Source organism: Muscardinus avellanarius, assembly GCF_963383645.1.
Source record: "Muscardinus avellanarius genome assembly, chromosome: 13".
NCBI lineage: Eukaryota > Metazoa > Chordata > Mammalia > Rodentia > Gliridae > Muscardinus > Muscardinus avellanarius.
In genome coordinates this window covers 2,351,790-2,376,416 of record NC_137799.1, presented here as the reverse complement: position 1 = coordinate 2,376,416, position 24,627 = coordinate 2,351,790, and the positions used below count along the sequence as shown (strand labels likewise).

At 61.0% G+C, this 24,627-nt stretch overlaps 2 protein-coding genes across 4 annotated transcripts; one reads left to right on the top strand and one right to left on the bottom strand.

The window, feature by feature from the left end:
* Nucleotides 1-7,465: 7,465 nt before the first annotated feature.
* On the top strand, nucleotides 7,466-13,486 carry SLC2A6 (solute carrier family 2 member 6; the record flags this gene model as incomplete). 2 transcript variants are annotated; one of them, XM_080708617.1, is made up of 10 exons in its annotated part: nucleotides 7,466-7,557; nucleotides 7,886-8,048; nucleotides 9,199-9,405; nucleotides 10,038-10,137; nucleotides 10,562-10,773; nucleotides 10,983-11,135; nucleotides 11,675-11,783; nucleotides 12,244-12,429; nucleotides 12,602-12,747; nucleotides 13,331-13,486. In XM_080708617.1, the coding sequence occupies 10 exons, from the start codon at nucleotides 7,466-7,468 to the stop codon at nucleotides 13,484-13,486; spliced, it is 1,524 nt and encodes a 507-aa protein (XP_080564743.1). The 2 variants fall into 2 exon arrangements, with proteins under 2 accessions (XP_080564743.1, XP_080564744.1); XM_080708618.1 differs by lacking the exon at nucleotides 12,244-12,429.
* Nucleotides 13,487-16,025: 2,539 nt separating this feature from the next.
* On the bottom strand, nucleotides 16,026-23,715 carry CACFD1 (calcium channel flower domain containing 1; the record flags this gene model as incomplete). 2 transcript variants are annotated; one of them, XM_080708562.1, is made up of 5 exons in its annotated part: nucleotides 16,026-16,116; nucleotides 16,569-16,676; nucleotides 20,013-20,138; nucleotides 21,474-21,546; nucleotides 23,598-23,715. In XM_080708562.1, 5 exons carry the CDS (start codon nucleotides 23,713-23,715, stop codon nucleotides 16,026-16,028), a joined length of 516 nt encoding a protein of 171 aa, XP_080564688.1. The 2 variants fall into 2 exon arrangements, with proteins under 2 accessions (XP_080564688.1, XP_080564689.1); XM_080708563.1 differs by lacking the exon at nucleotides 20,013-20,138.
* Nucleotides 23,716-24,627: the final 912 nt, after the last annotated feature.

Here is a 24,627-nt window from a genome sequence, read left to right as displayed (position 1 = left end):
GCCGGCCAAACCTCAAGACGGAACCGCAATGTTGATAAGTGGGTCACCGAATTATACAGAACAATATTTTCCTTGTAGATGCAATTCTTCCTGGCCAGGTTGAACATGGAGGCCTCAACTGGTCCTGGGCTCGTGGTGAGGGCCTGAGCACGTGGGGCCCGCAGAAGCTGGGCCAGGGAAACGAGCCCGCAGGGGAGCAGGTCAGAAACCACGGGGCGTTTTCATGGCCCTGGTCAGAAACGCAGAGCCCGCCCGCCCCACACACCCACCTGTGCTTCTCATTAGACTGGGCCCACGGGCAGGGCCCAGACCTGGGGTGACCCGGCTAGGAGGGGCTTCCTCTCGCTTCCCAGGTCCCGGATGACATGGCTCCCTGGCTCACCTGGGCTTCCCTGCATCCCCACTCTCCACGGCTCCCTGGCAGGGGGACAGACACCAGAACACGCAGGTGCTACCTCAGCGCTTCCAGGGAAGGAGCACAGGGCTAGCTCCGCTCTGGTCACTCTGAGAGGGTGCAAAGACGGACCTGAAGCTTGGGAACCCCAGAAGCCCCCAGCCCAGTCCACCCGGTAGACTCCAACAGCCTGTGCTGTGAGTGGCGGAGGCCGCCCCAACCTCAGATGCTGGCTCTCGGGGCCACCATTTGACAAGATGTACCAAGGGGCAGAGGGAACCCCAGGGGCCCCGGCGTCCTGGGCACAGACGCTCCTCCAACAGGGAGAGAAGGGGGCAGAGAGCAGCTTGGCGTGAGACACATGCTCCAGAGGCCTGTGGGGGTGCGGGGGTCAGTCTCAAGGTCACCCTGAAGAGAGGGGCCAGGTCCCATTTTGCAGGCAGGCTATGCAGATGCAGGATGCTCCTGGTGCCCCATCCCATCCTGCTAAGGGTCAGGAGAGCCAGTGTCCAGCCTTTGCTCTCAGCCCCATCTGAGAGGGGCCTCCCCCAAACCTGAGAGCTGCATCTCCATCCCGCTCTCCTCCAGAAAGTCTGAGACCTCCCGAGCCCCCTCCCCCACGTCCCAGCTGGCCTGTTCCACTGCAGATGGAGCTGAGGTGCTGACGGGGAGTGTGGCCCCAGCCTTCACGCTGCCGTGAGCTTTGGCTTCCAACACTAGAGAAGGAGGGAGCGCCACCCTCCACCAGGCCCGGGGCTGCACTGCATGGCTTGGGAATCTGCCTCGCCGCCTGGGCATGCCCTTTCCTTGTGCTTCTGGGAGGCCCCCGAGGCCCTGGTCCCCCAGGAGGGCTGGCAGCTGGGCCACACAGTGGCCTCTGACCTTCCCACGGTCTGTATCTCTGCCTGGCACAGCCTCCTTGGCACCCCAGAGCCACCTGCCCCCCTTCCAGCCACCCCGACACTGCTTCCCCAGCCAGCTGCAGGAATCCCAGCACTCTGTTCCCAGGTCAGACCCGAGCGCCTCCAGGGTCCCAGCCCCGGCTTCCCCTCAGGGTCGGGCTCATAGTGGAGCTCTTGAGAACTGTCCAGGTCCCCGCCCACGGTCCCCACTCCTGGGAGGAGTGTATGCCAGAGACGGCAGCTCAGGGGCAGGAGGGACAGTGCCTGACAGGGACCCTGGCTCTGGGTGGGGCTGGAAGGCCCGGCTGTCCTTCTGGGTCCGGAGGTTACAGATTCAGTGATGGGGGCAAGAGATTAGTAGAGGATGTTAAGAACAATTCTTCTGAGTAATGGGATTTGTGTTTGTCCATAATCTCAATTTATCCACATTAAAAAAATGAAAAACCTTTACCTCTGACCTGCCCTGACCTGGGTCAACATAGGGACCATCAAAAAGGTGCAAGTTTGTTCTTGGCCACCAGGTGGCAGCCAAGACCAGCACATCCTCCGAGGGCGCCACTGGGCTCCCTCCCAGGGTTTTCTAGGTCCCTCTTAAAGGGAGAGAGGAGGGCGCTGGGCGAGAGCGTGCCCTGGAGGTACAGAGGGCCTGACCGCTAGGGGCTCCCCCAACTGTGCTCAGAAGCAGGCATTACCATGTCACTCCAAGACAGGCAAAATCCAGATGCAGACAGAGAGGGGCTTCCATAGCACACAGCCCCAGGCGGCTCCCCACAAGCTAACTTTAGAAATAGCAGGGGTCTCCCGGCTTTGTCTACAGTACCCGGAGTGGCCTTGCCAAGATGGGCACGCAGCCAAGGCCCTGGAGCGAGCTGGAGGAGACACAAGTTGTGGCCCCTCCGCCCGGGCACTCTGGAGGCCTGCAGCACCTCTTAGCCCACCGAGCCAGGCCTCCTGAGAGCCAGGCTCCCGCTATGGCATCCACCAGGGACCAGGAGACGGCCCAGTGAGGTCTGGCTCTGGGTGGGGCTGGAAGGCCCGGTTGTCCTGATGTCCCTTCCCTGGGGACTCACCTTAGCAGGTGGCTTGGCAGGGCCCACCCCACAGGAGCCAGGCCGACAGCAGGAGGAAGAGCAGACTGAGGGCCGCAGCCAGGGTCACAGAGAGCACCAGGTCCGAGTCCTCAGGGCTGGGCAGGGCCTCCACAAGGGCATCTCTGGGGGCATCAGGGGCCCCGAACAGCTGGGCACCAGAGACCTTCTCCCCTGGAGGCCCCAGGCAGCCCATCTGTGGGAAAGAGGGCTCATGGGCCAAGACTTCCTCTGGGTAGACCCCGGGCCCACCCTCCACCTGCCCTCCTATTCCTGTCCCTTGGGGAAACCAGCCGGGGTGGGGGGTGGCACCAGCTAGAGCGAGGGGCACAGCGCTCCATAGCTGACCCAGGATGGTGACCCGGAGCCTCCAGTTTCCCTTCGCACCACAGGGAGGTGGTGGGGATCAGAGGAGACCAGCACCCACTGTCTTCGCCCGCCATCCCCTTACCGTCCCCTGCAAGGATGGGTCTGGGAAGCCAGGTCCCGCGTGCTGACCCCTGAGCTCTTACCCCAGCGCCAGGGGTCCCGGAATGTGGCGTGGCCAGTTCCCCAGGCGCCTGGGAACCGCAGGCTGTCAGACTGGTCTGGAGGTGCCTTGTCCGGTCTGGTATGCCTCCGCCAGCACCCTCTGCCACAGTCCTCCTGGACCGCAGACAGTCATGGAAGCCCGGGACCAGCCCCATGGCAAGTAGCTGCCTGGCACTGGGCCACAGGACCTGTCTCCAGACGGGGACAGAGTCCAGATTGGGTCATCTGTTAAAATCCAGTGCCCTGGACTGTCCAGGGGTTCAGACAGTCCAGTAGTAAGCGGGGGTCTCTGCCCAGGTCCCCAGGCCGACCCCAGGCCCTTCCCTCTACCCCAGCCTCTGAGTGGCTCCTCTTCCTTCCCAACCTGGGAGGGGGGGTCTGCGGAAACATTACCTTCCAGGCGCAGGGGTCCCACGTTAGGAAGGCGCCCGGCACGGCAGGCATGGCCGGCAGCGGCACAAGTGGGTCCACCTGGGGCCTTCCTTCATGGCCCCACTTCCCCTCTGGGGGACACTGGCGCTGGCTACAGGACCAGGCAGGGGCTGCGCCTCCACCTGCCCTGCCGGTGTGCCTGGGACAGAGGAGACAGCTGCCCCGGGCCACAGGGCAGAGCCAGGGCCCCTCCCAGAGCAGCCTCCAGAGGAGGCTCCCACCTGGGGGAGCGGAGGCTCGGGAAAGGCGGAGCGCTCTGAATTCACTCCTGCAAGGGCTTCTAGACTTTGAAGTGTCCCGCGCTGTGGCAGACACAGGGCAAACAGAGAGGAAAGGAAGCCCCACACCCCCAGAGGCCAGGTCCCCAAGCTCCAACTGAGGGAGGCCCAGAAGAGGGCAGCGAGCCACCAGCCTGAGGGCCTGGAAGGTCCTTGAAAAAAGAAACTATATTTTTTATTTTTTTTATTATATATATATATATATATTTTTTTGAAGTACTGGGGATGGAACCCAGGGGCAATCTACCCCTGAGCTACACCCCAGCCCTGTTTTTTTATTCTTTATTTTGAAACAGGGTCTCCCTGAGTTGCAAAGGGCCTCACTAAGTAGTGAAAGCTGTCCATGAACCATGATCCTCCTGTCTCCACCTCCTGAATGCTGGGATCACAAGCATGTGCCACTACGCCCGGCTGGAAACTATTCTTTGAGGAGGAAGACGTCCATCACATAATTCACTTTTAAAAGGGGAATACCAGCCGGGCGTGGTGGCGCACACTTGTAATCCCAGCTTCCCAGAGGCTGAAACAGGAGGATCGAGGTTCACGGCCAGCCTCAGCTACTTAGTGAGGCCCTCTGCAACTCAGTGAGACCCTTTTTCAAAATAAAGAAAATATAGGGCTGGGTGTAGCTCAAAGGTAGAATGTCCCTGGGTTCCATCCCCAGTACTACCAGAAAAGGGGGGTAAGCAGGAGCGTAGCTCTGAGATAGAATTCCCCAGGGGGATCAATCCCTAGTACCAAAAAAAAGAAAAAAAATAAAGAAAAAAGAGAAAAGGAGCAACCCTGGAGACTAGAACACGGAGAGTCCCACAAACACACCTCGCGAGGAAGCCGGGTAGGAAGGAGCCCCAACGCATGGCTGCTTCGCAGGAGCCCTCCTAAAGATCAAGCTAATCGTCAGAGGCGGAAACAGCCTTGTCTCCCTGGGGGGGAGAGGGAGAGGGAGGACCGCGGAGGCCCCTAGGGAGGCACAAACGTGGGGCGTCTCCCATCTCCTCTGGTTCCGGGCCCTGCACCTGTCAGGACTCCTGAGAGGAGGCTCCTCAAAGGAGTTCCTTTTGTTGCCAGTAAATGAAGCCTTAATGACCTTGATTTAAAGAGAAAAAATAGATTTGAAAAGAGCCAGAACAGAAGCGGACAAGTCCACGTATACGAGGACCCAGAGCAGGCCACCCAGTTCACACTGAAACCTGAGCAGGGTGCAGGGACACCAAAGACGGGGCCTGCAAAGGGGTGTGCACAGAGGCCCCACAGTGAGCTGCGCATTCAAGTTCCCCCCCCCCTTTTTTTCAGTCCTGGGGATGGAACTTAGGGGCATTCTATCTCTGAGCCTACATATATATACATATATATATACACACATATACATATACATATTTTTTTTCTTTTTTTTGGTGGTATTGGGGGTGGAACCCAGAGGCTTTCTACCTCCGGGTTATACTCCCAGACCTATTTTCTATTTTATTTGAAACAGGGTCTCACTAAGTTGCTGAGAGCCTCAGTAAGCAGCTGAGGCTGGCTGTGAACCGTGATCCTCCTGTCTCAGCCTCCCAAGCGCAGGGATTATATGCCTGAGCCACCGTGCCTGGCTTCCTTATTTTATTTTAGTTTTTAGTATTGCAGATTGAATCCAGGGGCATTCTATCTCTGAGCTACGTCCCCAGCCCTATTTTATTCTTTATTTTGATACAGGATCTCACTACATTGTGGAGTCCCTCCAAAGTTGCTGTGGTCCTCCTGTCTCAGCTTCCCAAGTACTGGGATGACAAGCGTGCGCCACCACGCCCGGCTTCTCTCCCCATTTTAAAGAATGGGTATAGTCAGGCATAGTAGTGCGTGCCGGTTATTCCTGTATGTGGGAGGCTGAGACAAGAGGATCACAAGTTCAAGGCCAGCCTCGGCAACTTAGTAAGACTGTTTCAAAATAAAAAATAAAGAGGGCTGGGTATAGGCCTCTGGGTTCAAACTTCAGCACACACACACACACACACACACACACACACACACGGGTGTGACCTCCCATGCAGCATCTCGGTGGGGGGGGGGGATGCTTACAGCACCGTGTAAAAAGGAGACATACACAAATTCTATGGTAACTGGAGTGTGGGGAAAGAGTAGAATAGCCAGGCGTGGTGGTCATGACACAGGCCTGTAATCCCAATGCTTTGGAGGCTGAGACAGGAGGATCGCAGGTTCGAGGCCAGCCTCAGCAACTTAGCAAGGCTCTCAGCAACCTAGTGAGACTCTGGCTCAAGATTAAAAAAATAAAATAAAATAAAAAGGACTGGGGGTGTAGCCTGGAGGCAGAATGCCCCTGGGTTCAATCCCCAGCACCAAAAATAAAAAGAGAAAAAAAAGAAAAGAAGAGAGAAAGGAAAGAAACTCGAGGAGTTGAGCAGTGGTGGCGCAGGCTTGTAACCCCAGGACTTGGAGGCGGAAATAGGAGGAGTGAAGGTTCAAGGCCAGCCTCAGCAACTTAGCGAGCCACTCAGCAACTTAGCAAGACCCTGGTTCAAGATAAAAAATAAAAAGGACCCCAACCCAGGGTTCAGTCCCCAGTGCAGAAAGGAAGAAAACAAGAAGTCCAAAGTGCCAGCAGCCTGGGCTCCGGGAGGAAGAGGCTCCCCACTGACGCCCTCTCCACTGCCTGCTTGTTCCCCTCTCGAGAAGAGAAGGGAGAGCCGGGCGAGGTGGCCACGCTCGTCATCCCAGCACCCAGGAGGCCGAGACAGGAGGATCGCGGTTCACGGACAGCCTCGGCTACTTAGTGAGGCCCTCTGCAGCTCAGTGAGACCCTGTTTCTAAATAAAGAATTAAAATAGGGCTGGGGTGTAGCTCAGACGTAGAACGCCCCTGGGTGCCATCCTTAGGACCGCAGAAAAATAGAAAAAGAAAAAAAGGGAAACGTGTGTGTGTGTGTGTGTGTGTGTGTGTGTGTGTGTGTGTGTTCCTGGGGATGGAACCCAGGGGCATCCTACCTCCAAGCTACACTCCCATCCCAATTTTATTTTTATTTTGAAGCAGGGTCTCACTACTGGCTGAGGCTGTCCTCAAACCTGCGATCCTCCTGTCTCAGCCTCCCAAGTTCTAAGATTGCACGTGGGCACCACCGCGCCCAGCTATGAAGTGAAACTGTTTTTTTTTTTTTTTAATATGCATTACTATTTTAATAGCCGAAACTTGGAAATAGCCCAAAGGTTCGACAACAAAGAATCAAGTGTGTCGGTCATCCACCGGGAAGTGGTCTGGCCCTTCCGCTAGAAAAGTCCCAGCGGGAACTAGACGTAAAATTGCATTGCCCTTGATTTTCACTTTCATTTTGATTATTTGAGGGATCCCAGGGAAGTTTCCGTGTCTGTTGTTTACATTTTTATATTAGTATCCGGGTGATGTAGAACAAGCCCACGTTATTTCTGGTCATCAAATCTCGGAGCAGGGGAACGTGGATCTGTCCCCTGGACACAGCGCCTCCCCTGCCCGCTGGCCGCACACCCCCTGGACCAAGTCGCTGGCTCACCCGGGAGGGAAGGGGAGCCGGCGGCCGGCCGCGCTGGGCCGCGCACGCGGGTGGACACGGAGACCGCGCTCGCGGCCTGACCCGGCCCGCGGCTTGGCCTCCCGGGCTCCGTCCTCTCCTCGGCCCGGCCGGTCCCTGCGCCCGGCGCCCCGGCGGCCACACCCCTCATCCCAGCATCCGCGGGCGCGCCGCCGCCCATTGGCCGACGCGGCTCTGCAGGGCCGCCCCGCAGCCAATCGCAGCCGAGGGGCGGGGCGTCCGGAGCGGAGGATGCTCAGCGCCGTCCCCGACACCCGGACCAGCGCCCAGCGTCCGCACCCAAGATGCAGGAGCCGCTCCTGGGAGCCGAGGGCCTGGACTACGACACCTTCCCGGAGGAGCCGCCCCCGCCGCCCCGAGAGCGCGCGCGAGCCGGGTGAGAGGCCCAGGGCGGGCGGCGTGGGCGCCCTCTGACCCCCGGGCTCCCTCCTGCCACACTCGGGCAGGTTCTCCCCAGAGAGCTGGTCTTCCATAGGAAAGAGGCACCCAAAGGAGTGCCGGGCCCGGCCCTCGACTGTCACAGCAGGGCCCCCGAGGCCCCGAGGGCGAGGGCCCTGCCCGAGATGGCCGCAAGCGGGCTCAAGATCTGCCAGCTGGGCAGAGCCCCGGCCTCCTCTCGGGGGGAAAAGGGCCGCAGCAGGGGCGAGAGGCAGCGTCCAGGCAGGAGGGGTTCAGGCCCTGGACTTCGGCCCCTCCCCACCCAGGGCGCTGCAGCACAAGCGGGTGTTCCTGGCCACCTTTGCTGCCGTGCTGGGCAACTTCAGCTTCGGCTACGCCCTGGTCTACTCGTCTCCCGTCATCCCAGCCCTGGCTCACGCTTCTGACCCAGATCTGCATCTAACCAAGACGCAGGCATCCTGGTTTGGGGTAAGGCTGTGATCCGAGCCAGAAGGGGTGGGCACCCACAGAGCTTGGGCCCGCTCTAGGGGCCCCAGAAGCCCAGCCTCCCAGCCCCACCTCGCTCTCACCCATTCCTGGCAGCCGGCTCTCGGGGCCGGGCAGACAGTTGTCATGAAATGAGGAAGTGAGAGTCAGGGGGGAAAAGCCTGGGAGGAGCCGGCGGGGAGGGGTCCCCCAAGGTGGAGCTGGGGTTCCCCACAGCGCAGTGAGCGGCATCCGCCCAGACAGACGGGGCAGGGCCATCAGGTGTGAGTGGAAGGGGCACTGGCTAGAGGCCGGAGGGTAGGCCAGCGGGGAAGAAGTCTCAGGATTCTAGAATCACCATCTCAATAGCCTTGGATTTAGAATCAACACGTGGTGGCTGCGGGGAAAGCGCCCGACAGTTACGCAGCCTGTACTGTGAACCAGGCAGGCGCTTTCCACGAGACAGGAGATCGTTGGCTCCCGGGGCCTCCCTGCGAGGAGGGTCCTAGTCCGTTCCCATAATACAGCTGAAGAAACAGGCTCAGACGGGCTAAGCCTTGTGCCCAGGTCTACGGCCAGGGAGTGACAGAGTTGAGTCTGAGTCCTAGTCACCACTGGAGAAAGAAGCCACGGACCCCCAAGGCTTAGTGTCTGGGCCTTCAGTCACAGAAGTCTCCCGTTAAAATATTAGATGTTAGCCGGGCGTGGGGGGCGCACGCTTGTAATCCACGCGCTTGGGAGGCGGAGACAGGAGGATCGCGCAGGTTCGAAGCCAGCCTCAGCTACTAAGTGAGGTTCTCAGCAACTTAGACCCTGTTTCAAAATAAATAAATGAATAAAATTGAGTTGGGGGTGTAGCTTGGAGGCAGAATGCCCCTGGGTTCCATCCCCAGGACCACTATAAATAGACATATAGAGTCGTGTAAACATCTGCTGGACAGAACCACTGTGGGCCCACGGCCCCACGTCCTTCCTGGGCAGGACTCCTCCAATGCGTACTGCTCGTACACCTCTGGAGACAGGAGACTCGCTGCCGTAACTGGCCGAGGTCCTCGACTTGCTTGGGGCTAGCCGGGCGGGAGCTCCCTGGGGCTCCGGTGGGCGGCAGGGGCGCTCAGGCCGGCCGTGTCTGCCCTGCACGCGCCCTCTGCAGTCCGTGTTCACCCTGGGCGCCGCGGCCGGGGGCCTCAGCGCCATGGTCCTCAATGACCTCCTGGGCCGGAAGCTCAGCATCATGTTCTCGGCTATACCTGCGGCCGCTGGCTACGCACTCATGGCGGGCGCCCACGGCCTCTGGATGCTGCTGCTGGGACGGACGCTGACAGGCTTCGCCGGGGGACTCACGGCCGCCTGCATCCCGGTAAGGCCACGCCTTCCCCCTGCCTCCGCGTCCGTGCTGGGCCCCCGTGCGCTGAGGCCTCCCGGCCTGCGTGCCTCTGGGCACGGAGCATATGCTCACGGTGCCCTCGGGGCCGCGGCGCACCCCAACCAAGGCAGCTAATTTGGGGGAAATAAGTCCCGTGCCGAGCTGTCTCCACCCTGGACGCTCCAAACTTCCTACCCTGCTTCTTGACCACAGTCAGAGGCGTTGCTCGACTGGAGAGAATTTACATTGAGCAACGGGTCGGAGGGAAGTCCCTGCCCTGTACCTTCTCGGAGCCTTGTGTCCAGTGCCCCGCGCATCCCCAGTCGGCGGCCTGGCGAGCCTGGGGCTTGGGGAAGGGAGGGGAGGCGGAGGCCACTGAGGGCGGCCCACCTGCTCAGCCCCAGGCCCGCCCGGGCACCCCTGGCCTGGTGACTCCAGCCTCGTGGTCCCCCTTTCAGAGCCGGTTGCTCTGCCCACTTACAGTTTGGGAAACTGAGGCCAGGGAGCATGCCGTGAGTCACGGTCAGGACAAGACCCCACTAGAAGTCCGCGCTTCCCACGCTCCCCAGGGCCAGGCCCTGGACCCCGTTCTCACCCGAGCCTGGAGGGCGGCGCGTGTCTTACAGGTGTACGTGTCTGAGATCGCACCCCCCGGTGTGCGTGGAGCCCTGGGCGCCACTCCACAGCTCATGGCCGTGTTTGGGTCGCTGTCCCTCTATGCCCTTGGCAAGTATCACCCTGCCCTGTGTGGCTTGGGGCAGACGGGGGCGGGGGTGGCGGGCAACAAGAGACCTGGCTTCCCAGCCCCGGGGCCCCCATTTTGTCCCAGCTATTCACAAGGCCCCGCCCTTAACTAGGTCTCGGCTTCCCAGCAGCAGCCGGCTTCCATAAAAGGCGGAGGAGGGGGCGGGAGCCCAAGGAGGAAAGACCAAGGCGCAAGGCCTGGGCGAGGCGGGGTGGGCGTCCAGGCCTTGCCAGTTCGTCCTCACCTCCCCCACCCACGTGGTGCCACCGCCATCACAGAGGCCGGGGCAATCGGGGAAGGCTCCCTGAGGGAGGCGACCCTCCAGCTAGACTTCACGGGCAGATGAGGCCCTGGTGGGAGTGGCTCGGCCCAGCCTGGACGCAGGCCCTCACACCCCCTCCCCAGGCCTCCTACTGCCCTGGCGCTGGCTGGCGGTGGCTGGCGAGGGGCCGGTGCTCGCCATGGTCCTGCTGCTCAGCTTCATGCCCAACTCCCCACGCTTCCTGCTCTCGCGGGGCAGGGCCGAGGAGGCGCTGCAGGCGCTGACCTGGCTTCACGGAGCGCACACCGACGTCCCCTGGGAGTTCCAGCAGATCCAGGACAACATCCGGAGACAGGTGTGGCTGGGCGGGCTGGCTGACCTCACCGCCGGGCAGTTGCTGGGCCTCTCCCAGCCCTGGGTGCTCTTTCTAGAACAGGCCGACTCCAGCAGGTCCGAGCCTGGGGTGTGTGGGCTGCCTCCAAGGCTGGCTCTTGGAGGAGGACCGGCAGAGCGGGGCTGTGGGAGGGGACGGTGCAGCCCCTGAGCCACGGCCTTGTGTTCCAGAGCAGCCGCGTGTCGTGGGCCGAGGCCCGGGACCCCCACCTGTACCGGCCGGTCCTCATCGCCTTGCTGATGCGCTTCCTGCAGCAGCTGACGGGCATCACGCCCATCCTCGTCTACCTGCAGCCCATCTTCGACAGCACTGCCGTGCTGCTGGTGAGAACCCACCTGACTGCCACACAGCAAGGCTGACCCCCAGGCCCCACCCCAGCACCCGCGCCACGCCAAAGGCCAGGCCACGGACCCAAGCAGCAGAGGCCACCAGGGTTTCCCTCCGCTCCTAGCCAGTCTGTGCCACAATTGTGTTCTTAAGGAAAACACACGCGTTTTTAAGTAAGTCCTTCAGGATGAAAAGGAAGCCAGTTTAATAGACCGGGCCCAGGCTGAGCCCTGTGGCTCCTCAGTGAGGACCGTCACTGTCCCGGGCCCCTGGCTGCCCTGGAGGCAGGCGGCACCACAGGAGATGAGGTTGCGGGTGATGGCAGCATGGTCCTCGCAGGTGCTATTCTGCCCGGGTTCTGTGCCAGCTGGGCCCAGTGGTGGGGAAGCAGGTCTGCCCCTGCTGGGAGGCCCCACAGGCAAAGGCGGGGTGCAGGGCAGTGACTGACCAATACGGGTACAAGTCCAAGCACCTTACAGTGCTGGGGGGACGGGAGTGGCAGGGCAGGTCTCAGTCCCCCGACCCCCTCCTGCAGCCCCCCAAGTACGACGCAGCCATTGTGGGGGCCGTGAGGCTCCTGTCCGTGCTGATTGCCGCCTTCACCATGGATCTGGCCGGCCGCAAGGTCCTACTCTTCGTGTCAGGTGAGTGCCTCAGCCCCTCAGCAGGAAGCCGTGACCCCTGGCCACCCCCAGGCCCCCCAAAAGGACACTGTGACCCCTGGCCACCCCCAGGCTCCCAACAGGAATCCATGACCCTTGACTTCTGAGCCTCCCAGCAGGAAGCCATGACCCCTGGCCACCCCAGCCCCCCAGCTGGAAGCTGTGACCCCTGGCCACCCCCAGGCCCCCCAGCAGGACACTGTGACCCCTGGCCACCCCAGCTCCCTGGAATTGGCTAAATGCTCTAGAAAGGCCATCTGGAGCCACTGCAAGTGGAGGTGGCCATGGAGACTCGCCCTAGGGCATGACGAGGCCCAGGCCGGGCTGCAGGCCCAAGTGTGGCCTGCAGGAGGCCTCAGCCCAGGCTCCGGGAGCTGTGGGAGGACCCGGCCCTGGGTAGCGTTGGCTCAGGACGCCGGCCCGGGGCCACCTGTGTCCACAGCCTCCATCATGTTTGCTGCCAACCTGACAATGGGGTTCTATGTCTACTTTGGTCCACGGCCTCTGACCCCCAACAGCACCATGGGCCTGGAGAGCCTGACCTTGGGGGGCACCGAGCAGCCCCCGGCCACACCCACCAGCTACCTCACCCTGGTGCCCCTCCTGGCCACCATGTTCTTCATCATGGGTAGGTGGCTGGGATGCCTGGGGCGGGCGCAGGCCCGGGAGAGGGGCTGTCTTGGGTGCACATGAGATGGGCCGTGTGCGGTCCTGGTGTGTCTGCAGAGGGGGAGGCCGCACAGCTGCGTGTCCCTGGCTGGTCCCGAGCCTGCCCCTCCCTCCCTCCCTCCCCTGGGCAGGCTACGCCATGGGCTGGGGGCCCATCACCTGGCTGCTCATGTCTGAGATCCTGCCCCTGCGTGCCCGCGGCGTGGCCTCGGGGCTCTGCGTGCTGGTCAGCTGGCTCACGGCCTTTGTCCTCACCAAGTCCTTCCTGCTGGTGGTGGTGAGTGCTCGCCAGGGACCCAGGCCCCTGAGACCCTCCCCCACAGCCCTAGCCGCCTGGGGGGAATGGCATGCCCCTCACAGTGACACCCGAGCACCCCTCCCACAGAGCTAAGGATGACCCCATGCAACACAGCCCAGGCCCCTTCACTGTAAAAGCAGGAGGAGCTGAGGGGCTGTGGAGAAGCCCCTGCGCCCCCGAGGGCCACACCCTCCTAAGCTCCCACCAGCCCCCCCACCCCCCCTTTCAAACAGCAGCCCCAAATACCAGAGCAGCCCAGGTCCAAACTCTCACAAGAAGTCACTCACAGGACAGTCTCACCGGCCGGCTCAGCGGCCCACTCGGGCCGTGGGTATGCGGGCTGCTGCGGGGAGTGTGGGAGGGCTGGAGCTGGGGGCGGGGGTGGGGCCTGGCCTGGGGGAACGCCAGGCAGGCGGGATCACAGAGCACGCCCCAGGAAAAGCAGCGGGGAGGCTGGAGGCAGCGGGAACCCAGGAGGTCTTGGAGCGGGCAGGGGCCAGGTGAAGGCCCTGTGTCCTGGGGCCACGTCCCCGTGACCTGGCTTCCTGCTCCATGCCCCCAGAACGCCTTTGGCCTCTCCGTGCCTTTCTTCTTCTTCGCGGCCATCTGCCTGGTGAGCCTGCTGTTCACGGGCTGCTGCGTGCCAGAGACCAGGGGCCGCTCACTGGAGCAGATTGAATCCTTCTTCCATGCTGGAAGAAGGTCCTTACTGCGCTAGGGCGGGAGCCTGCGCCAGAGGGGCCAAGCCACCGGGTGCCAGGCCTCAGCAGCACCACCACAGGCCACAGCGCGGGACCAGCTGGGGTGCACTTCTCACCGACAGGCGCAGCCCCCAGCCCCAGCCGTCTGCACACGCAAAAGTGAGCCCTGTGGGGAAGAAGCGGCGTGGGCCACAGGAGGGCATGAGCCAGCGTCCACGACAGGCCCTGCTAGCGACCCCAGGCCTGCACCCTCCTTGTGCAACGGGCAGGGCAGGCGGCGGCGTGACCGTGGGTCTGCACAGGGACACTGCCTGTCATCCTGCTCTGACCCCTCTCCTGCTGCTGAGCCTCTTGGCTATGGCTGGAGGACAGGATCTGTGGACACCATGGGGCACCTGGACTCGCAAGGGCCAGTCATAGACCCAGGATGGCCACTTCCTCTGTCCCGCCACCCTCAGGGGACAAGGGCTCCAGCCTGCAAACCGCCTTTACCCTACTTTCAACAATAAACAAGTTGGGCCTACAGGCTCTGGGAGGAAAGAGTGATCTTTGAGGGGGCAGTTCCCCATCCCAGTAGGCAGGCTAGCCCCAAACACTCAGCGAAGGCCCCAGGGTCTGCCGCCCCAGCAGGACCCTCTGTACCGCTCTGGACTTCTCCTTGGTGAGGAAGGAGAGGCGTTGTGCAGCCCTTCCTGGAGCCTGGCTATGCAGCCTTGGGCTATCCTTGTCCTGCTCAGGACGGGACCTGGAGTCACTTCCCGGGCCAGTGGCCCCGTTCTGCCGGCATTGGCTGGGGCATGTCTACCACTGACGGACACAGAGACAGAGGTAACAGGTAAGCGCCGGTGTGCAAACCACAGCTTTGCTTTACTGCCCAGAGCACAAGGGGCACATCGGAGGGCGAAGGAGCCCAAGGCAGAACAGACACACGAACAGCCACAGGACCGGGCGGGCCGATGGCCCCGCTGGCAGGCAACTGCCCAGCTAGACCTGCTGGGGATCTTGGGGCGAGCGACCACCCCACTCCAGCCTGTGGCCAAGGGCCTCCTACCTCTCTGTGCCACCGCAGGGCCTGCCCCAGCCAGAATAGCCCTCACGGTGGGTGTGGCCTTCCTTGAAGGTCCAGCCCACGTCCCCTTCCTGCACCTGCCAGCCAGCAAGACCACTCTGGCTGGGGAGACCACAGAGTCCACAGTCCCATACCCAGGCAAGACAGCAGAGGGATAGGCCAGGCCAGAGAGGTAGACAGGTCTTACTGTATGCACGCATGTACACACACACACACACACACACACACACACACACTTAGCCCTTGGAGCCTGGCACTGGCCTGAGGAAGGTGGCCCCAGAGGAACCCTGAAGGCAGGTGTCCCACCGCCATTTTGGGGCTCAGCCTGGCCAGGCTCCCTGGAGAGCTGCTACTGACCTCAGAGCCACCATTATGTCCCCAAAGACACCCCGCCCAACCTGCGCAGCTGCTGCCCCTCCTCACCCCAAACACTGCAGGCCTGGGAAATGGCCCTGGGGCTGGGTTGGGGGAGCAAGGCTCAGGCCCTGGGTGCCAGAGCCCCCAGCCCAGCTGGGGTCTGGGAGAGAGCCCCACCCAAACCTCATGTGCCTTGTGGCCCAGATGGAGTCTGAGGAGCAGCAGGGGCCGCAGTCCCAGGCCAGGAAAGGATGGCGGTGCGGAGGATGAATGGGGGTACATTCAGCAAGGGCCACTTCTGGGCACTGGCTCCGGGCCCTCTCCGTGCAGGCCTGCTCCTGGTAGCCTGGCTCCTGGGGGCAGACCCAGCTCTGAGGGGCAGTGGCTTCCAGAGACAGGAAGGTTCCCAGGGCAGCAGCACCTGAGGCGGGCTGAGCTCGGCAGGACCACACTAGGGGGACCTCCCAGTGCCTGGGGGCTTGGGCCAAGCCCATGGGAGTGGGTTAGCCAGGTTGTCCTAGGACGGCCAGTCCAAGGTGTGGGGAGCTGGGCAGGGAGCTCCTGCACCCAACCATCCAGCTGCTGCCAGGCTGCTGTTGTGGGCGAGGGGTGCATCCTGGGTGCTGGGGACTCCCAGGTGGGCCAGCAATGCCCCTGGGCAGCAAGAGCTCTGCTCTGAGGACAGACAGACAGGGCAGGATTGGGGTCTCCACCTGCCAGAACGGGCTACATCCCCTTTGTGCAATGCTCAGACCTAAAGGACCTGGGGGAGGTCAGGAGCCCAGGTGATGTGTCTCCCCCTCTAGCCATGCCCAGTGGGTCTGGGGAAGGACGGAGCACTAGCAGGGAGGAGCCTGCAGACCCAGCAGGGCTGGCAGGAGGAGCGAGCTTGTGGCCTCCACGCAGCGCTGTCACAGGCTCTGTTCTGTTCTGCCCGAGCCCTGTGGCCCGGGCCCTGGGCACCAGCAGGGTCAGGGGCTCCGGGCCTGGCCTATCTGGAGCACAGGTGGGCAGAGGACTCCAGGTGCAGGGTCGCACGCAGGGCTCCTCTCCCGGCCATCCCACAGGTCGAGGCTCTGCCTGGTCCAGCCAAGTTCACAGGTGGGCAGGGAGGGAAGGTCCTGGACCCATCACAAATCCCCCTCCGGGGTCTCTGCCGGCTTCTCCTCATCTGCCTGCTGCTTCTGCTGCTGGATCCGTGCGTAGGAGATGGCATCGCCCCTGGGAAGAGATGGAGGATGTCCCCAGGCACAGCCCCAGGCACAGCCTCCCAGACATCACCCAACTCCAGCAGCCATCCGGGCGTGACCTGCAGGCAGAGCCTTCCAGGCCTGTGTGTCCCCAGACAGAGGCCACTACTCGAGGGACACAGGCTTGGTCACCTCTGCTAATAACACTGGCTTCCCAGACGCAGGCCAAGAAGACCTGTTCTGAGCCTGCACCCTGCGGGAGAGGTGGCACCTGGCCGTGACGCCTGGGCACAGCCCAGATGGGAAGGGGCTGGCAGGAGGAGCCACCAGGGAGCCCCCTGCAGTCCCCAGAGCACCAGTGAGACACTGCAGCTGCCCTGCCTCCGATCCTACAAGTGGACAAAGGGGCCACTCTCAGGCCGGCCCGCTGAGGGGACAGAGGTGGGAGGGCAGGTCCCACCGGGCAGGGACTGGCAGACGCACTTTTTGCCCAGGGCAGAGAGTCCATACAGCACTCCCGTGGCGAAGGCGATGGCGTTACCCAGCAGCGTGGTCAGGCTCAGACTCATGATGATGGGGATGACGGCCATCCTAGGGGAGAGACAAGGTCACGGGCTCTCCCTGCCCTGCGCGGCCACAGCACCATCAGGCTACTCGCCAGGCCCGGGGGCGGGGTAGGAAGGACCCCTAGAAACCAACCCGGAGACACGACCATGGCCAGCCTTCACAAAGTCCCCCAACACCCCGAACGTGTCTGCAAACTCCCATGCCTTTTCTGGGGAAAGGAACCAACGCTTTCATCGGGGTTTGGGCAGGACCTGTGGTCCACAGAGTAACAGCAGGAAGCTGGTCCAGCATCCTCTGTGCCCAGAGAAACTGGTGTCAGGTCTGGCCCCTCGCAAGCCTTGTGACCCAGCTACCTCTCGCTTCTCTAAGGCTCAGTCCTCCATGCAACCTAGAACACGGCCAGTGCTGGGTGCGTGCTCGTATCAGCACCGTGAAACCATCCAGATCCCAACAAGGAGGTCCCCAGCCAAACCCCAGGACTCGGCACTGTGGGAGTGAGCTGCGGGGCTCAGCAGCTGCGGTTGGGCGCCCCCTGGCGGCAGGGCCCACCGGGCTTTAGAATCCTTGCAGCTGATTCCTGATCCTGGTGAGGCCGGAGAGCGACCTAAAGGCCCCTCTGCCCTACTTCTGCAGCCGCCTGTGCAGGATGCAGGAGGCGGGGCTCGCGGCCAGCTCCTGACACCTGAATGTCCATACATTTCCAAGTACAGGCTGTCCTCAGCTTACAATGGGTCCACTGATTGGATTTTATGACGCTGCAAACACCATATGCATTCAGTAGAATCTGTACCGGGAATTTTGAATTTTAATCTCTTCCAGGGCTAGTGATATGTGGTAGGATACTCTGTCATGATCCCAACTGTAGGAAAATATAAGGACTCTAAGTATATTTAAGGTCGGCGGGGTTAAGCTGTGGAGTTTATCGGGCTGTGAGTCCATCTTAAATTAAGAAGTCTTTGTAATAAAATAATAGAAATCAGAGGAAAAAGAAAGATCACAGTGGAAACTTTGTCAAAACAAAATTAAAGGCAAAAATGGGCTGGAAAAAGATATACAGAAAATACAACAAAGGAGTATAAAATCTCGAGTCAGAGTTAGTAATGAGGACCGAACCCAGGGGCATTCTACTGCTGAGCTATACCTCCAGCCCTTTTTTTTTTTTTTTTTTTTGGTTTTCATTAGTATTATCTTTGGGGGGCACTGAAAGTTGAACCCAGAGGCATTCTACATCCCTGGTTCTGTTTATTATTTTGAAACAGGGTCTCACTAAGTTGTTAAGGCTGGCCTAGAACCTGTGCTCCTCCTGTCTCACCCTCCCAAGTACTGGGATAACAGGCATGCATCCCCATGACAAATCAGTCCTTTTTATTTTGAAACAACTTAGTGAGAGGCTGACCTCAAATCTGCAATTCTCCTGTCTCAGCTTCCCAAATCCCGGGATTATACAGAAATGCCATAATGCCCAACTTTATGAAATATTTTTACCTCTGAGATAACAAAGGCAAACACCAGAACAGGACAGAGCTCTAAACGGAGGGGACCCCGGGCTGCGCTTTGGAAAACAACTGAACACATGTATTAATTTTTTTTTGAGGCACTACGAATATGGGGTATGGAACCCAGGGGCATTCCACCGCCAAGCTGCACCCCCAGCCCTATTTTTTTATTCTTTATTTTGAAACAGAGTCTCACTGAGTTGCAAAGGGCGCCACCGTGTCTGGCTTTTTTTTTTTTTTTAACGGAACTGAGGATTGAACCCAGGGACATTCTACCTCCCCTGCCCTATTTTTTATTCTTTAGTTTTAAACAGGGTCTCACTAAGTTGCGCAGGACCTCACTAAGTAGCTGAGGCTGGCCATGAACCTGCGACCCTCCTGTCTCAGCCTCCCAAGTACTGGGATCACAAGTGTGCGCTGCCACGCGGGCTCTATTCCACTCTTTTCACTGACTGCGCCCTTTGGTAATTCCACCCTGGAAACGTCTCTAAGGAAGTCATCGCGAATACAAAAGAAGCTTTAGCAGAGAGCTGTCATGGCTTGATTTACACCATTGTTAACAAGTAAATAAACAGTATGTCCAGCTGAATAAAATAATGTTTAAAAAGTCTATACCGAAAATGTATCACTGTATGTATCACTGTATGAAGAGAAAAAAGCAGGTACAAATATATTTATAATGGTTACAACCATGTTAAAAAACAAGCTTAACAACCGGGCGTGGTGGGCTTAATCCAGCATTCGGGAGGCTGAGACAGGAGGATCAAGGTTCGCAGCCAGCCTCAGCTACTTAGTGAGGCTCTTTGCAACCCAGTGAGACTCAGTTTCAAAATAAAGAGTAACGCCGGGCGTGGTGGCGCATGCCTGTAATCCCCGCGCTTGGGAGGCAGAGACAGGAGGATCGCGCAGGTTCGAAGCCAGCCGCGTGCTGGCTTAGGAGACCCTGTTTCCAAATAAAAATGTAAAAATAGGTCTGAGAGTGTAGCCCAGAGGTAGAAGGGCTTCCAGGAACCCCAGTGCCACCAATAAATAAATAAATAAATAAATAAATAAATAAATAAATGTCTCTGGGTTCCACCCCAGTACCACAAAAAAAAAAAAAAAAGAATAAAAAATAGGGCTGGAGTGTAGCTCGGAGGTAGAATGCCCCCTGGGTGCCATCCTCTGTGCTGCAAAAAAAAAAAAAAAAAAAAAGGCACATGGCTGGCCTTCCTCTGAGGTTAAGACACAGCGGAAAAGCGCCGTAAAGCCACCACGCATCTTGTGAGGGCCACCGGCCACCACCACGCGCTGGTTCATGAATTAATCTTATAGATAATCTGGAGAGCGGGAATACACACTGCTGCTCCGCGGCTCTGAGAAGCGCTCTGTCCAGGAGCCTCTGTGTACTGACAGTGGCTCAGCGTTACACTCTGAGCTGAGCACCGCACAAAGACCTGGCCCGAAACAGGAAAAGCAAAGCCAAGCAGATGAGAAGCCCAGTATCCGCTGTCCCCCCTCCCCCTCCTGGTGTCAGGACGCTCAGGGAGGGGCTGCACGGACGCCATGCAGCTCTTCCTCACGCTGAGGTCCCCGCTGATGGACCAAACTCCAGGCGCTTCTGCCTCTGCTGCACACAGGGCTGGGGACACGTCGCAGGGGCCTCTGAAGTCCTGTGTAACTGGCTGAGGCCAACCCCCAGACGCAGAACCGTGGGATCCGGCTCTCGAGCGGCCATCACCCGATGACCGCCCAGGGCCATCAGGTCTCCACCTCTGCAGAGAGGAAACCCGGCACCTGCTCCCCGCCCACTCGCCCCCAACACCCGCCCTTTGGGCCCCTTGGCCAGCAGGGTTTAGGGGAACCCTGCCCAGCAGGCCCTCACCCACAATAGAAGACAGCCTTCTGCCAGGAGCGCAGCCGGTCCACCTTCTCGGCCACCATGTTTGCAAACTCCACGAACTGGCAGCAGAAGGGCGCTTCGCACAGCAGCAGGATGAAGGCGTTCGTGCTGCGGGGCAAGGGCGGGGGGCGGGAGCGGCTGTGACCACATGGCAGCCCACCCTCCCGCGCCCCCAGGTCCTGCCCCGGGAGTCTTGTGAGCACTTTACCCCCCCTCCAGCTGTGCCGCTGCCGCTGCCTCCCTGCCGGAGCTGACCACAAGGGGAAGGGGCAAGGCCAGGCAGCTGGATCCTTAGCCCTCTTGGCCACGAAAACAGGAGCGAGACCCTTGCTGCAGCCGGCTGTGATCTCGGAGCAAGTCTAGCCATGCAGGGCACTGGGCCTGCCAGCTGTCAGCGTATTCACCACTGCCACCAACGTCACCACCCCAGAGGAAGGCAGCCCCCACCAGCAAAGAGGAGAGCCAGGGCCAGTCAGCCCCTCCTCAGCCAGAGGCGGACAGGTGCCCGGCACGGAGCGCCTGGGCCCAGGGACAGGAGGACTGGGTGGGCGTGCGGCTGGGCGGAAGGTGCTCAGCACCCCTAGCCCGGCCCGTGGCTGGGAGCAGCTCAGACCTCAGCAGTGGTTCTTGAGGCTGGAGAATGATCAGTTACTGAACCCTGAGCCCTGCCATGGGCCAGGCCCTCCTGCCGGGCTCAAGCCTGAGGGGGGAAAAGCCACTGGTGCCGTTTGACAAAGATGCAGCCTTGGGACCTGAGGGCCAGGGAGGAACTCTCCCCTAACTCTCAGACGCTGCTCTGGCCTCCAAGCCAGCCTCTCCATACGGCCAGTCCTCCAGGCACCAGCTCGCACACAAGGAATCGCTGGCCTTTGACCACCTGGGAGCCGGCCCCATGCCTCCCTTCTATCAACGCCCACCCCGGCTGCTTCGCCCAGCGCAGACCTCTGCACCCCTCCACTACAGCCCCACGTCTCGCCCTGGTGAGGTCCAGTCCTGCATCTTGCCCCTTCCGGCCATGGAAGAGGCTCAAACACACCTGTTCCAACCACCAGCGCCCATCCTCCCTTCCCCTCCCAGGGATTGAGTGTCACCCTGGTCAGAGGTGGCACAGAACTCAATAATGCCCGTGCCCACCCGGGCGGGGCTGCTTCCGCCGGCCCCGCCTGCCTCTGACGCTGCTCACCCCCTACAGCTGGACCGCCCTCCCCAGCCGGGTCACCCTGATGGCCAGCCTGCCACGCTACAGCCCTGGGGCTCCCAGAGGCAGGAAGGATATAGTGAAAGGGGGTCTGCACAGTCTGCCCCGGGGAACGCCCAGCCACTGTGTGTAGCCTCAACTCTGCACCCAGCAAAGGCGTGGATGGGTGTCCCCCAGCCTGGACTCCTCGGGGGGCGGGGGGAATCCCGCCCGGCAGGAGCAGGCAGGGCGCCGCGCGTACTTACATCATCCACGCGCCGGCTGCAATTTTCAGGGGGGAGATTGAGATGCAGCTGAAGAGGCCCGAGGTAGCACAAGCTTGAAAGAAGAGACGGGCAGAGTCGGCAGGGATGGGGAGACAGCCTGAGGGGCCACGAGAACCCCTCCCCATGCTCAGCACTGTGTCCTCCGGTGCACCCAGAGGTCGCCCATCACCTGGGACAGGGCTCAGGGGAGAGAGGTAAGTGCCTGCCCGGCCCACAGCAAGGCTACGGCAAGGTGCCTCCCGACCTCAGAGCTGGTCAGCTGGCGGGAGGCTGCAGGACATCTCCCCTCTCCATCCCAGGGCCCGGAGGCCTCTAATGCCAGCTGTATCGAAACCCGCCTCACAGGGTGGCAAGGAATAAAGAGTAGCATCTCTCAGGGGCTCAAGGCAATGCTCTACCTAGACTCACCCTCAAAAAGAGCCACATGCTACCACTCACAGGCCTGCGTGCAAGGAGTCCTCTGTCTTGGAATGGAGCAGAGGTCGGGAGCAGGTACCACCCGAGTCGGTTCGGCTCTCCTGCACCAGCCGAGTGACCTGGCACGGCTCCTTCGTCTTTCCAGGACCCTTTCCTCTCCTGTGCCTGTGTGTACCCCATACTCCACCCACCTAGTGCTAGGAAGGAGCAGCCAGGGGCCCCGAGGTGGCTTCTCTGGTGGCCTCCAGCTGCACCTGTGTGTAAGCTGCCACGCCCCTCGCTCCTCCACCTCACCAGGAACTCCAGGAGCCTGCCAGGCGTTCCCAGGAGCTGGCTGGGGCAGGAAGCGAGAGGAGGCTGTTGCCAGGGCGGGGCGGATCCGGCCCTCCGAGGCAGCAATTAGCAACCAGCTCATTAAACTTGCAGCGGCTCCTCCACACCTGATCCCTCCACTAGGGCTTGGAATTCTGCCGTTTTCCATTTTCCCGTGTAACCCTATGCAGACAGCCAGCAATGGAGGAAACCAGAGAAGTGGCCCAAACTGAGTGGGCTGCCCTCCCTGCCCCAAGGTCTCCTCTAAGCGGAGCACTGGTCCTCCGCGTCCTCCACTCGGCTCCAATGTGTGGGATGGTGTGGAGAGGCCCTCCCTCCTCCCTAGCCGCTGCCTCCGGATGCCCTTAGGACCCCGGATAAGCACCCTCCAGCTCTGCCAGGCCAGGGGCACGGCCCTCGAATAAACCCCCTTTTGCATTCTGCTGTGTGGCATATACTAGCCAGTACTCACAAGACAGCACCCCCAAACCTGCAGGCGGCAGCGATTTGGGGTGGTGCCACAGGTCTCCTCAAGTTTCACTGCCTCCGGGGGCAGCTGAGAGCCCCACTGGCCACTGGCACCCCTCAGCACCAGCCACCCAAGTCAGCTAACTGCACTGCGAGGACTTGACCTGCACCCGCCAGCCCGGCCTGAGCCAACACCTCGCCTTTGGATAGAAAGGCGCTGCCTCACCCTGCCTGAACTTCCTCCTCGCCCACCCGGGAAGTCTGGGCTCCTGGCAGGAGAGTGGAGGGGTCTGCCCCGCTGAGCCCCCAGCCCTCAGGGTCCTGGCACCCTCCCGCCCGTCCTGGCCTGGCGCTGCCGGGGCTCCAGGAATTCACTCGGTGGGGGCAAGGGACTTCCACCTGCCTCTGGAAGGCCAGCAACATGACCTCTGTCATGCCGCTGTCCTCTCTGGGCCTGCCTCCCTGGGAACCTGAAGTCTGGAGGCACAGGGGAAACCCGAGTCCTGGTGGACAGGAGGACTCAAGGACAGGCCGCCTCCTCTGCCCAGTGCCCAGCCACCCCCAGGGGCCACCTGTGCCCTGGCGCCAGCTGACTCTCAGCAAACTTTCCAGCCAAGCGGCTTCCTGCCTCAAGTCCAACCAGACCTCACACACACTTAAGAACAAGCTTTGCCCGGAGCTTCCGAGCGCTCTGACCCACCTGGCCCAGGTGAGCCTCTCCAGGCCCCGGGAAGGGCCGGGAAGGGACGGCCGCGCTGTGGGAGCCTCTGCTCTCTGGATGGCCCCGGAACCCGCCCGCCGGCCAGTCCAGGCCCGAAGCCCGGATCCAAGCCCAAGGGTGCCGGCTCCCGCCGCGGCCGCCCCGCAGAAATGACCCGCGGGTCCCTGCCCCAGCCAGGTACTCACAGATGGCCCCCAGCACGCCCGACAGGCGACACAGCCAGCGGTACCACCATGTCATGCCCTCCTCCTGCGCGGGCGGCGTGGAGTTGGCGGACGCCCCCTGCCCGCCCGAGCCGCTCATGCTGCCGTGGGCTCGATGCAGCCCACCGCTGCACAAAGGGCCGCGTCCGCCCGGCGCGCTGCCTTGTGGGAGAGGCTTATATTAGCATAGGGGGCGTGTCCCTCTGGCGTGGCCGGTGGCACATTAGCATAGGGGGCGAGGCCCGCAGGCGTGGTGGAATGGTGACTATTAGCATAGGAGGCGGGCGTCGCTGGGCACTCGTTTGCATAGAGAGCGGGCCCGGCACGGAGAGTGGAGGTGATATTAGCATAGGGGGCGGGGCTCGCGAGCAAAGTAAGTGGTGAATATTAGCATAGGGGGCGGGGCTCGCGAGCAAGGTAAGTGGTGAATATTAGCATAGGGGGCGGGGCTCGCGAGCAAGGTAAGTGGTATTAGCATAGGGGGCGGGGCTCGCGAGCAAGGTAAGTGGTGAATATTAGCATAGGGGGCGGGGCTCGCGAGCAAGGTAAGTGGTGAATATTAGCATGGGGGGCGGGGCTCGCGAGCAAGGTAAGTGGTGAATATTAGCATAGGGGGCGGGGCTCGCAAGCAAGGTAAGTGGTGGGTATTAGCATAGGCGGGGCTCTCAGGCTTGGCGAGGTGCGCTCAAAAGGGCTAAGTGCTCATTAGCATATGGGGTGGGACCTGGTGGCAGCTGCGCTTAAACTATCAAATCCATCCCCGATTAGGGTGGGAGTGGAGCTTCGCGGAGAGCAGGCAGGTTTACCTGCCTCAGGGGCCATTTGGGATTCCATGCAGCCCTGCCAGGATAAACGGGCGGTGGCCAGGGAATCCCCACCTTGCGGCAATGTGGGCAGGGCAGGTGAAGAAAAGGCCAGTCGAGCCTCCCGTTTCCTTTATTATTTATTAGTACCTGAGGGTTGGGAGCTGCCTTTCAAGAAGGACTCCACCTCCCACCCGCTAGTCTGCACT